At 31.3% G+C, this 14,481-nt stretch overlaps 1 protein-coding gene across 1 annotated transcript; it reads right to left on the reverse strand.

Annotated features, from left to right (window-relative positions):
• Positions 1-764: 764 nt before the first annotated feature.
• LOC130968951 (3-oxoacyl-[acyl-carrier-protein] synthase II, chloroplastic-like) lies at positions 765-9,112 on the reverse strand. Its single transcript, XM_057894472.1, has 14 exons — positions 8,619-9,112; positions 7,068-7,276; positions 6,790-6,993; positions 6,448-6,558; positions 6,251-6,346; positions 6,096-6,141; positions 5,933-6,012; positions 5,261-5,329; positions 4,897-4,981; positions 2,664-2,818; positions 2,455-2,535; positions 2,312-2,371; positions 2,032-2,184; positions 765-1,336 (listed from the first exon to the last, which is right to left on the reverse strand). The coding sequence occupies exons 1-13, from the start codon at positions 8,824-8,826 to the stop codon at positions 2,068-2,070; spliced, it is 1,521 nt and encodes a 506-aa protein (XP_057750455.1). The 5' UTR covers positions 8,827-9,112; the 3' UTR covers positions 765-1,336; positions 2,032-2,067.
• Positions 9,113-14,481: the final 5,369 nt, after the last annotated feature.

Below are 14,481 nucleotides of genomic sequence, written 5' to 3' on the forward strand. Positions count from 1 at the left end.
TGGGTTATCCAATCGAGTCTTGTCTAAAATTGTCCGAAGAATATCAAGTTTTAAAATTGGGTTGCAATTTAATCTAAATCAAAACTGCAACCTGCAAAAACTCTACAAATAATATCTGTGTACACTCATTCTATCATTAGAATTCTCAAATTGCTTTAAAGACTAAATACAGACCTTTTAGGCCGAACCAATATATTGCCTATATATTTCTTCTGAATTTTATCTCTTACATTATTGCCTTGGTTATACAATGATCATACAAAGATTTATTCATCTAACATTATTGGCTTTTTTAAAATTCTGTGAACTAAAATTATAATAGAGTTAAAGACAAACATTATGACTTTTATCCTCTGTCTCTAATGTGCTTGGAAATGCCTGAGAAGGCGTTACATGTTTATGGTTAAAATTAGAAAGTAGGCTTCAAGGCGTGGTTTTATAGTATCATTTGTTAGTGCAAAGAACTATCACACTTTTCCTTTTTCGCTTTATGTTTTTGCCATCCGATAACCATGAGGACCCATGAGGATGAGTCATGCTATTAACGATTTACTGAATTTTAATATTAGAAAGTTAGAATGTTAAGGTTTAATAAAAAATATAATTGAATACCAAATAAAGAAACATCATATATCATATTTCATTCATCTAGAGTAATAATAAATATTAATAAAAATCTTATATACTATATCAAGGGTACGATAGAAAAATTGAGTTTGGAAATTTGCACATGAAATTCTCAGGTGGACTAATCATATACTAAAGATGATATAATCATCTCCAACTCAGTATTTTATTTTTTTAAATTTCAATCAACAAACACGTCGGCGGAAAATTGTAATAAACAGTAGTGTTAAAATTACTTTTTTATGGTTCTAATGCTGGTTTTGACCTTAAAAAAACTGGGTTCTAGCGCAATGCTGGCCACCCATTACACGACAGGACTTTATAACATCTGATTTAGCGGAAAATGTAACCTAACATTTATCCAGCTTAAGAAAAACAGTTACAATTGATTTATGTCCAATCTATGGTCTTCTCCTGGTAGATAGATGGGAATAAAACAATGTCCATGTCCCCATCAAGTTTTTTGTTGTCCAACTGTTACATTCAAATTCCTACTCTAGCCATTCATGGTCAAATAGGAGCTTTCTGGCCGCTGATAGACCCAATTCTAACTTCACCGGCAGGCGGCAGCAACGGACAATCTCCAGAGACTTTGTTTCAGAAGGGTCACCTCATAAATCTTTCTGAACATAATGATCATCACACCAGATACATGTTTAACTTAACCAAGGGAGTAGTGTTAGTATGCAACACTTTGCCGGGTTAACAACTGCAAGATACAACCATGAGACTTAAAACCTATCAGAGGCAAATTGAGTGAAATCTAGCGTCTCTGTGATCAAGAATTTATAAGTACATGTTTAGCAATTAGCAGTAGAAGCATAATTAGAAACAAAACCAGGACCATAAGCGGAATTTTTTTTTATAAAAATTGTAGTTAACAAATAAAAATAATTGTAAAAAGCTTTTCTTTAGCCTATAAAATTGCTATAGTATTTAAATAAAATAAATATAAAAGTACTTTTCCCTTTTTATATTCAAAATTTAAAAGATAAAACAGGAATTTAAGGGATTGCTTGGTTTGTATTTCCATTTTGAAGGGAACAAAAAAAAAAGATTTGATTATGTTTACTATTCTTTTTCTTTCTTCATGAAATTCTAAAAAATTAAAGATAAAAGTAGGGGGAGAAAAAACCAAACAAACACTTCTACTTCCTCATTATTTGGCACATTTGTAACTCGATATATTTGGAAACTAGATTATCCTGAATTTTCGAAGGCAAAGATATTTGGAGAAAATATTCCCAATTTTCCCAGAAGCAGCTTTATATCTAATTCTCAGAAACGGGGTAATTTTCTTGTTCTGCAATATTTTAAGGGGAGAAAAAAGAACTAAAACACAGTTTTAAAAGTAGTTTTTTAGGTAGCTAATCACAAATAGGTCCTATTCTACATGCTACATACCTTTATAATAAAGGAAGCACATAGACTGCAACATTTTTATTTGAAAGGGGAGAATATGATGGAGGAATTGTGGCCACCAAAACCAAATGAATTAGACAGTGCTGCCTTGACTTCCAGTCTCTCCTTCTTTGGGCCCACAAGCACATTAGCATCCTGGTTTTTCGTTCAGTTATGTAGTTAACCAAAAGTAGAGAATTTAACCACATAAACAGTCAACACACTTTCAAAAGAAAAATTAAAAAAAAAAATAGGGAGAGACTGGTGCACAAAAATATCATACCACTCCTTTGTCTGGGCATTCCAGATTGATATTGGGATGAATCCACCCTGTCCTTATTGCCTACAAAAAGAAAAACTGAAGCTCAATATCTGTTCAGTGAAAGTTTCGCTAATTATATTTCATAGAAGATTCAGTATTTTCACCTGCACTGTTGCAACAGCTTCGACTCCACCAGCTGCCCCTAGAAGATGGCCAATCATAGATTTAGTGGAATTCACTTTAAGCTGTGGAACAAGAGACCACCGTAAGCACAATAATAAGGTAATCAGGGGAATAAACTAAAGCAATTAGAAGGGTAAGAGATAACAATTACCTAAAACGATCCATATTATAGGTAACAAGGTAAATTTACCTCAGGATTGCGACCGAAGCAATGCATCAGAGCCTGGTACTCCTTGAGATCTCCAGCCGGCGTAGACGTGGCATGTGCATTTATGTAGTTCACATCCTCTTTTGATAGTCCCGAGTGAGTTAGTGCCTTTTCAATGCAAAGAATCACACCAGCCCCTGTTTGAAATGTGATAATTAGTTTACATGCATATTGCAGGGAATAGCTGGCTATAAATAGGAATAAGAGATGGAGAATTGGAGAGTCATAATTAAGAACTTGAAAAAGATTTTCGATATATGAGAAAACTCTTAGCTTATCCCTCAATATTCGTATAGAGATTCAGGGTTTTTGGCCATTGACCAAGAACTAGAAAAAAACATTCTTGTCTACCTACTAAGGTAGAATAAAAAGAACTTCATGCAAGCTTAACCCATGCATGATCTCCCATGATAAACAACAGCCCAATGCACAAGCATCCTGCATTATGCAAATCTTATCTCAAGAAAATCTTATCTCGCAATGCTCTTGTATTAAACTTTCTAGGTTCTTCCAAAGCATGCCTTGGCAGAATTTGTACAAGATGGTCATTCCAAAACCATTACTCCAATAAGAAGAGACAACATGACAACATTATTCCAAAACCACCAGAAATTTTGTTAAATTTAGAACAAAAGCCAAGGTTGTGTTTGGCACCATTGTCAATTTGTTGCTGAAATAGTTCTCCTGACCTTGAAAGACAAACAACAACAGTAAGAACAATACAATGAAAATAACATCATCAAAGCCTTGTCCTCTACTCCTCTTAGGTGGGATCAATTGCACTAATTACATAACACTTTAGCATTCTATCACAAGTCATGTCTACTGTTATTAAACAATTAAAATTAAACTTACTGGTTTTGCCTATAGTTGTTCATAGTCTGTTCCTCTAACTCCATGGCAAGATATCATTACATCTACTCTACTTAGAGAAGCTGAGCAGACCTTCTCAATGTATGTCCAATAACCTAAAGCAAAACTGTACCAACTTTTCTACAATAGGCACTATAGTAGCTTTCTGTCTAATACATTCATTTCAAAACATATCTTGTATGGTATATCCACTCAACCAACCGGCATCCACATATCTACTACATTGATCTTATTTTGGTGTAAGCTTTTTTCTATTGCCCGTTGTTCAGTACTATAATGCTCAAGTCTTATAATTGCACAATAAAGTTTAGGGCCGGGTGGATATTGTCACTCCCAATTTGATAATGTCACTCTATTATATGTTATTTCCAAATTACCCTACATGGAATATTTTCCCGTCACCATGAAAAAAAATCACATTCGAGAGGAGTAGCAAAATCAATTTTGGGAGTGGCAATAACAATATCAGTTCCCTCCTTAAAGCTTTCCCTAAAAAGTGAGCAGTAAGATCATAATATGTGTGTGTATCTTTGTGTCTACATAGATGTGTGTTTCAGATCATTTTCATCTAGAAGTTATTCAAAGCCTCAAGGAAACAGAATAACATTTTTAACATTAACATAGCAGATTTTCTTTCTTATACTTTGAAAGAGATCATTTTAGAACATTTCCAAGCATTCTCCACAGCCAAATAAATGCAAAAACGGCAGTAGCTTTTAACAAGTTAAAGTCCACTTTTTGTAAAATATAATTCATCCACAGAAGTCCTCATATTCAAACATGTCTAATATACAACACTAAACAAAGAAAAATTCTAATGCAATGTTCAATTTAGGGTTATAGTGAGTAGAAAAACATTGTGAAATCTATATTTGCACATAAAGAATACATGAAAAGGCTGATATAAATCAGGATCTATGAGCCATCACACCGAAATTCATTCAGTGCATATCTACCATTCTTCAAAGTCAAATAATTTTTCTTTCTTCAAAACACCAACTTTAAGAGGGTTTATTCCTTACTCCCAAAAATAAAAAAAATTAAAATTACAATCAGGAAAACGCATATTTGCTACACGACTGTCTTTGTGAACTTGAACAAGAGAAATAAAATGACACCAAAGCAGCATTTTCATTTAACCTCATGGTTCCAGGATCGCAAAGCCAGAGAAAACAAGAGTTTCATAAAACAAGAGTTTCATTTACCAGTTAGTTATTGTTATTGTTCACATAAAACAAGAGTTTCATTTACCACTTGGTTATTATTATTGTTATTGTTATATTGCTATTGTTATTGTTATATGAATAACTGAGAAGGCCTTAATGAAGATTTAACATTTTACCATCAGGGTGAGGCTCCGTCATATGATAAGCATCACAAGTGAAGCTTCCACCACGGAACTCTGCATATATTTCTGCTCCTCTTTGCTGCATCCAAAAAAACAAATTAGATGGCTTTGAATTTAAAAGTTAAAATGAAACATGGTACGAGAAATATAAGCAGTGTTAACTAAAACAAGAAGTTTGAAGCCTAGGAGCATGATTCCAACACGGGATAGGACATTGGTCAGAGCAACATTGTTTTTCTACTCTTGGAAGAAACTGAAGGATGAGAAGAAATATATAAAGTAGTATTGCAGTAATATCTATAGCAAAGTTTTTCAAAGGTGGTTCCACTATCAAATACGTATATTACAATAGAAGTACCTTAGCATGCTCTAACTCTTCTAAAAGCAAAACTCCAGCCCCTTCACCCATAACAAATCCATCGCGGTTCTGTTATAACACAAATTAGTTCTTAGCATCTGAAATTCAAGGCATGGTAAATAGTAACAATGATAGTAGATGTTGTTTATGAACAGAACACCAAGCATTACAATAGTCTAATAACTATTCATCTTGTTAAAAGTTGTTTATGAATGTTGAACCTGATGAATTAACTCCCTTTAAGAATTGAGCATAATTTCTCATTATCAATTTCGGCTACTTTTAGACATCAAGAAATTCTGATTTCTGATTGTTATGGTTTCTCTTTCAACTTCAGGCTGTGTCTTTCCCATTTTATTCCTATACAATGATATGAAAAGTCATTTCTTATTAAACACTGTTGCACATATAAGACAGTCAGAAAGTTTTGTAAAAGGTAGAACATAGACGTGCAAATCCTTCAAACATATTGATTACTTTGAGTAAAGTAAGCTTCCTCAGTTACTCGATTTCTTTAAAAGACAAGAAATAGCACATACTAATCCAACTTCCAACAAAGTGTGTGCATATATAGAGAGATAGTGAGAGAGTGATATAAGAAAAAAAAATATGAGAACTCAAGAATATAAATGGGAAAAAAAAAAAGGACAAGTAGGATTCCTAAAGCATTACACTATCCCAAGGGCGTGAAGCTTTAGTAGGATCGCTATTTCTCTGAGAGAGTGCCCTGCATGCCACAAAGCCTCCCAAGCCTATACAAATCATTTTTAGATTATATATCAGATATGATGGTGTTTTGTATAAGCTGGAAAGTGTGAGGAAAAAAATAGGATACCAATTGGTATAATAGCAGAATCTGAACCACCACAAAGCATCATGTCCTACAGATAAACTCAAATCTGTTAATGCCTTTCAATAACATGATCGTAGTTGCAGCTTTCTTCTCAACAATTTTTCCAGAAAAATGTTATAAAAATCAGAAATACTTACAGCTTCACCTCTAGTTATATGGTTTGCTGCATTAAGTATACAGAAATTGCTTGTAGCACAAGCTGTGGAGATTGAATAATTAGGGCCCATCCAACCCTACAATGTTCATAAATGTTAATTTGTTAGAAGCTTAAGTGTGTGCGTGTAAGACACCTATTTATGGTATCCACGATAAGGACAATTTTATTTAAACAGACCAAATCCATAGCAAGAATGGCAGAACCCATATTTGTCGTTGCAAATGGTACACAAAATGGATTCATCTTCTTATATGATATTCGTAAAGCTTCAATAGCATCACTGAAAACCTGTTCAGAAAACAGAGAAAAGTTAAGGTAGTCAATAAACCAAAGCAAACAAATTGCAAAAAAGTCCTTCCAGCACCATATTGGATTGCATTAGATAATAACTTCAATACGCCAAAGTTTACACCTCCCTACACATGTTAGGAAGTTTCTTAATATTGAACTTCAAAATCTGACACAAGTCCCTACTTGCTCAATTGCTTTATCTAAAAATATAAAAGATTGAATGATTACCTTCATCCCACCCATTGCTGAGCCAATCAAAACCCCACATTTTTGTTTATTTAACTCATTCATTATGTCTTCAGTGATTCCACCATCAACCAACGCTTTTTTCCCAGCTATTAACATATACAACATAAATTTATCCAATCTCTTTGAGAGCTTTGGCGCTACCCAACCGTCAGCTGAGACAGACTTGATCTCGCCAGCAATCCTCTGCATACAGCATACTAAGAACAAAAGCTACAGCAGGAAACAACTCAGTACAATATGAATGAAATGTTAATTACCGTTGGAAATTCTGCACAATCAAAAGCATTAATCTCGCTTATGCCACTAACACCATCAAGTAAATTTTTGTAGAAGACATCTGCATCATGACCAAGTGACGTTACCACACCCATGCCTGTCACAACTACTCGCCTTTCCTTCGTAGGAGGTTTTTTCGAAACTGTAGTAGCTTCTTGAGCAGGTTGCAAAGCTATGGCCATTATTTTACCTTGAAAATATTTTAATGCAATGCAAATGTCAGCAATTGTATGAATATTTGACCATGAATCATAGTCAGCACAACACTGTCTTTGAAACTAGAATACTTAACCCTAGTATCCTACCACTCAAGAAAGTAATGCCAACAGCTTTGTGAGTACCTACCAGTTATAAGGAATTAAGCAATAAATGACATTGATATTTATAAGGGCAAAGGAACTAAACCTAGAGATGCACATTAATATTGAGCGGTGAATGTAACCAACAACATAGACTAGATATGATTAGGGTATGTTCAGTTCATGTGGTAAAAGTGAGGTGGAATTTTGATGGATGAGTTTGGTGTGTAAAATTATACATGCAATACATCAATGAAAACTTCCACCCCCATTTTTGCCTACCACCATGCATACCCTTAGCCTTGAGTAAAATAGGTTGTTGTAAATCTACAACAACAAATGACGCTGCCAAAATTTTATCACATGGTATGTGAATCATGATGGACCACTGAACCAAAACTATATCAACCAGTATATGCACACAGAAAGTCTAAATAAGAGCATATCCAAAAGTGTTCATACTTTATGGAATTTGAAGATGTAGGAGAAAAACCAATCAACACAACAACAAATAAGTTTATTCCAATTAGGTGAGAAAATTACAAAACCAGCAGCCATTTACAATAGAGCCTTCTCCACTCACAATAGCTTTAAAGTTCAGAAAAATAGGAAGCTCACAAAATTTTATATTATGCAGAATTGCAGATACCAATTCTGTTTATACTTTATATTAATGAACAACTTGCATGAGACTAGAGGAAAATAAAGCCACCGTTACAAAGTCAAATTGGTAAGTTTTCAGAAGAATAAATCACGTAGTCTTTATTCATCCCCTTCGTGATGATTTTTGATAGCTGACTGTTCCATAAACAAATAACAAACCACAATTTTTCTGCCAATTGTGCTTAGCTAAGTGAAACTTTGTTTCTCGGTAACATCGATACAAATTCAAACCTCGTTCATCTCTACTCTATCTAATAAATCAAACCAATTAATAAATAGAGCTAATATTTGCATCCAAATATAAAAGAAAAAAAAATATTAACATAACTAGCATAAATAAATAAATAAATAAATAATAACAAATGAATAAATAAAGCAGAGGCGAAAGCTTTTTTATAACTCAGGAGAAGAATGCATCAACCAGAAATAGCAAACACCAGATTTCATAGTTAATCAGAGACCGATTGAAAAACAAACGTAATACTAGTATCAAGAAATGAAAGAGAGTAAAATCTGAAGTTGAGATTAAGTAGAAAAAAAATTAAAAAAAAAAAGAAGATAAAAAATTACGAGAAAGAGGCATTCGATTAGTGCGAGTGCGTGTGCGATTGAAGGCAGAGGTGGATCGAGGAGTAAAGGAGGAGCGGGTCACGTGGGTGCGGCGGCGGGAGCACGTGAGGGAGGGGGAGTGGTCGGAGTGGGAGGTGAGGGACATGCAGGCGGCGACGAGCCACGTGCAGAGTGGAGAGGAGACAGCAAAGGCAGAAGAGAAAGCCATCGAAGAAGTGTTGGATGTGGGAGATGAAGAGTCGCAGTGGGTGGTGATGGAGAAAAGTGGTGAATAGTGGTAACTGCATTCAAGAGAGTGAGAATGAGAAAGAAAGAAATAAATAAATGAAGGAAGGGTTCAAGAAGCGGCAGGTTTTGTTGGTTGGTGTGTGCTGTTGTGGTTTAGTGTTAGTGGCTTGTTGCAGTGTGAGTGTGAGTGTGGTGCGGTGAGACGTTCTCAGAACTCGGAAGAAGACGACGCCAAGTGTTCTCTCTCTCTCCTCAAATCAGACTGGGAGACAAACAATAATACAATTTAACAAACAAAAATACAATTCGATACAATTCAATGAAAGTCATGTAACTAAAAATTACTTTACCACTGTAAGTGGGCTAATTTTTTTTATATGAAAAACAATTATCAGTGTTTTTATTGGAAATGATATTATTTTGTGTAATTACATACCAATTTTATAGGTAGAAAGTCAACATCTAAAATGTGTATTAAACACGTGTTAACATTTTGGTTTATGTATATCTATAATATTGTAATATATTTTAAATATCAATATTCAACCAAAATATCACATTTATTTTTATATTAAAAATAATTTCTGTTATAAGTATCTTTTTTATATTTTGTTATTGTTTATTCAATTATTAATGTGTGAAATAATAATTATTTTAAAATTAATTAAGAGCTTATTTTGGTGGTATTAAATTGATAAAAAAATAAAAAAAAAGATTTTTTCAATTTTTTAATATATATGACAAATTTTTAGTAGTAAAAATAAAAATATTAAAAAAATTTAAAAAATATTTCTTTTAAAGAATATAATTTTTACGTAATAAATAAATAAATAAATATTTTGATATTATTGTATCCAACTATAATTAATAAATAAAAAAATTTATGAGATATTTAAATATAAAATTATTTTTATTTTTTAAAATATTTAAAAAAAATAAATCGAAAAATAAAATTTCTTAAAAACTCATTCAAATAAACTCTAAAATAGAAATTAATGATTATAGATGTTGATTTTTTTTTTCTAATGAGAGATTATAGATGCTGATTTAAAAATTTTTCAGAATATAGACAACCTATTCAATTATATTAAGAATTGATAATTGATGATGTCAAAACTAATTTTGAAATAATGTAATTTGTGTTCCGTAATTTTTTAAGTAAAACATTAATTTTGACAAAATTAATAATGATCAAATAGTGATAAATCAAAATTAATTTAAATTTTTTTATAACAAATATTTGTTGTAGAAATATGAAACATGACAAATTTTTTATTTTTCTTTTTGTTAAGGAAATGTGATTACGAATTTTGTATTAATTACAAAATCATCTAGAGAAAATTTTGATTATCCAACATAAGATGTTTGTTCTGTTTGTGTCAAACAAAAGATGAGAAGTGTAACATTTCTACTTTTAGCATATCATATTTAAGTCATAATAGTATTAATCGCTAGAAATTATCAATCTGTCAATTTAAGGAATTTTATACATATATAGTTTATATGGCATATGAGCATGTCATACTAAATGTAGACGGTTATCAATCGAGAAAAATCAGCCTCAGGCATTACGAAGCAAATAAGGTGGGTAAGTGGGATCATAGTGCGGTAAAGGCTTAGCATATAAATCGCAATAGTTCAAGGAAAACATAACAACTCAGATATAATTACCACCTTTACACAGAAATATATATACAGTATATATAATATATGAATATGCGACACCCCAAATCCAGGCCCATGTAGCAGCTCCTAATCTGGATCCCGGGCTAGTTAAGAAATTAAGATAGTAAAAACCTGACCCTCAGCAAAATACTAACAAAGGAGAGGGAAAATATACGGTAGCTTATAGAGCGTCATGTCCTACTGACTACTGAGGGCCATCAAAATGCAAAAGTGTCCCTGAGCATCCCGATCACAGATGCATAGAGTGTATTTAGCAAACGTGCTAGAAAGGAAGAAGCTCCAATTTGACCAAAAAAAAAAAATTATAATATAGAAGTGATTTTGTTATTAAAATTATGTTTACAAGAAGTAATTATTTTTAATTTTTGTATTTTTTAATGGATTTTTAGCTATGAATACTAAATATTTATTTATCTTTTACTAATTTTATTCTTTATACATATTATTGTATTATTTATAAAATTCTTGTTATTTGTATTTATTTGAGCTCTATTTTTATATTATTTATTATTTTTATTTTTGTGTCAACTATTTGTTTGACATTATATACTTTTATAATTGTGATTTTTGTGTATTATGTTTGTTATTATTTTTTATAATATGATTTATTGATCCTATTAGATAAAGTTAATTAAACAAAAAAATTAAACCTAAATAATAATAATAGTACAAAATTATAGCATACTAAAAAGAGTACTAAAAATACTAAGAATATACTATATAAAAAACATTATCAAGAAATTTCAAAATTATTTCAATCACTACAAAGTAAATTTTAATTTTTTATTATTTTTAGTATTTTTAGTATATTTTTTTATAATATGAATTATGATTCTATTAAAAAAGATAAATTAAATAAAAAATTAATTATAGATAATAATAAAATCATGAACATTAAATTTTAATAATATTAAGAATAAGATTATTGAGAGTACTAAAATAAAAGTACCATATAAGAAAAAATACTAAATTAACTTCCTCACATTAATATTTGAATAATGTAACATATTTGATTAAATATATATATATATATATATATATATATATATATATATATATATATATATATATATATCTAAAATTTATATTTTTTATTTTTATTTAAAAATATATTTTTTGTTTTTATATGTTATTTTTATTTTAATAAGTAAATATTAATTTTATTATAAAATTAACTAATAAAATATATTTAAATATTTAAATTAAAATGATAGGATAATATAAAAAGATTATTTAAATTGATGTCTATTTTAGTAATTTTTTATTTAAAAGTGATTTTAAATAGTACAAGCCAAACAACATTTATTTTACTATAATCCATTTTAATACAAAAATTGCCAAACACACCTATAGTCGTTGGTAATCCCTGTAGCTCCTCACTCATATCACCGCTATCATCAGAAGTGTCTGAGACTATCTCCACATCCTCCTCAAAATCCTCTTCTGAAGAACTGGATAGATGGCCATTGACCAGAGTATGAGCCAAGGCCTCTTCCAAAAGTCTGATCTGGTTCACCAACTACTATATACAGTGATGGATTCAAAAAATTTATGTTTAAGGGGCAAAAATAATACACATTATTATCAAAAGATATATTAATTTAAATTTAAAAATATAAAAGTGCACATTAATTATTCAAATACAAAAAAATAAAAAATTATATTAGTCGGTAACTTTCTTCGCTTTAAATCTTGAAGGTACTTCTCTTCTTGTTTTCATATTTTAAAAATGTTGAATAATTATTTCATTATCAATTTGATTGAATGTCTCTCTTTCTATATATGTAACCAAACAATCATTCAATCACTCATCTCCCATTCGATTACAAAGTCGACTCTTTATGATATTCATAGCAGAAAATGTTCTCTCAACTGATGTCATTGCCACAGGTAGAATCAAAGCTAATTTCAATATAAGAAACACCAATAGATAAACAATATGCTTTTTTGTCTCAACTAACTTTTGAGATAGTCCACTGATTCCATTTATATTTGATAATTGATCATCAAGACGCATATCCAATATAAAATTCTCAAGTTGACTATAAAGTGCCAAAAGTTTAGTAGAAGAGAATTCATGTGGATAAAATTCAACTAAACGAAACAACTTCTTATCAAATGCAAAAAACGAGTCACTTGGATTCAAACAAGCTAGACAAAGAAGTAGCTCGGCATTTACCTTAGTAAAACAATTGTTAAGCTCTTGAAGTTGTCTATCAACTACTTGATAAAATAATTCAACTTGAAAATAATGCAAGTTTGAGACCTTTTGAATTTTGCGCCATGATCTTCCTTGTGTTACGAATATGTCATTCATATTTGGAACAAGAATTTTGTGACTATCACAAAACAGTGAAACTTCATTGAGCAAAGAGGACCAACCATCATCTCTTATACTTTGCAATTGTTGTTTGGACACTTTAACCAATGTCGTAGCATTTATAATATCCTGATCACTTCTTTGTAGAGCTTGAGACGACTCATTAGTAACTCCTAATATAATTTTCATCAAAAATTGAATACAAATTCAAAAGATTGAATATGATTCAATAATTGACATGCTTCGGCTCTTTGTTCAGGATTATTTTCATCTTCCTCAATGACTTCAAGAACTTCTACCACGGAAGAAAAAATAGAAATCAAGCTAAGTATTATACTATAATGTGAGCCCCATCGAGTATCATCTGCCCTTTTCAATGTTATTTCTTGATTTGAGCCACGCCCACTAGAAACATCTCCATTTTGTAATGCAACAATTGTCTTTTGCATTTGACTTTCACGAAGCATGTCTTTACGTATACAAGAAGCTCCAACAATATTACTCAAACTAGCAAGCAAATTAAAAAGTAGTGCAATTTCGACCTGTTTCTTTGCAACAACCACAAGTGCTAATTGAAGTTGGTGAGCAAAACAATAAACATAAAAAGCACAAGCATTTTCTTTCAAGATCAAATTTTTTAAGCCATTAAATTCTCCCTGTATATTACTATATTACTAGCTCCATCGTAACCTTATCCACGCATTCTTGCTAAGCTTAAATTATCCTTTGCTAATAAAAATTCCAAAGCTACTTTTAACGACAACGCATTTGTGTTAGAAACATGGACAAGGCCAAGAAATCGCTCCATTACAATCCCTTCTTAGTTCACATACCGCAAACAAACAGCCATTTTCTCTTTAACAGAAATGTCTTGAGCAAATAAATCATCTCTAAGATCATCAATAATAACTTTAGTAGTTTCACTTGCAGTAGCTTTAACAATATCTTTTTGAATTTTAGGTGCTACTAGTTTAAGGTTTCCACGAGCATTTTTGAAAAACGATCAATCTCTGTATTATGTTGAGCAAGAAAGTCAAGAAGCTCCAAAAAATTACCTTGATTGTTTGAATTGTGCGATTCATCATCACCACGAAAAGCCAATCCTTGTCGCAATAAGAACCTAATGCACTCAATTGTTGCTGTTAAGTGAGTTCAGTAATCTCTTTTATCTTGGTTGAATATTCTTGAAAAACAACATCAACATGTTGCTTTTGCTTAATGAGTACTTCGCATTTTCTTCGAGTTTGATTATGAGCACTATCATGATTTTCAACATGTGTTTGTAATCGCTCTTTCTTTTTCCAATTTGAAAAGTCATCTTTTACAAAAGCATGACCACTCGCACCATCAGGTTTCATAAGATAGCAATAGAGACAAAAGACAGCATATTTTGAACTACTATATTCCAACCAATTGCCAAATTCATCAAACCAATCAGCATTAAATTTATGGAGAGAAGTCCCAAAATATGTTTGTGAAAAATCATTTTCTCTTGGTTGACAAAGAACTTTTTGTAAATAAGCTCGTCTAACTTCATCTCTATTATTTGGATCATAATTTAAAATTTTGGGTCGTTGTCCAAGATCAGCTACCAAACTTTTCACATTGAATTCTAAGAACTTTTTTTAT

The sequence above is a fragment of the Arachis stenosperma genome, chromosome 3 (assembly GCF_014773155.1).
Source record: "Arachis stenosperma cultivar V10309 chromosome 3, arast.V10309.gnm1.PFL2, whole genome shotgun sequence".
NCBI lineage: Eukaryota > Viridiplantae > Streptophyta > Magnoliopsida > Fabales > Fabaceae > Arachis > Arachis stenosperma.

Bases quoted from the DNA above. Each gene is read 5' to 3' on its own strand.
- LOC130968951 (XM_057894472.1), bottom strand. From the start codon at position 8,826: ATGGCTTTCTCTTCTGCCTTTGCTGTCTCCTCTCCACTCTGCACGTGG. The intron at 7,277-8,618 runs GTAATTTTTTAT...AATATTTTCAAG, and splicing joins TAATCGAATGCCTCTTTCTC to GTAAAATAATGGCCATAGCT. The intron at 2,819-4,896 runs GTAAAATGTTAA...CATTTCAAACAG, and splicing joins GACGGAGCCTCACCCTGATG to GGGCTGGTGTGATTCTTTGC.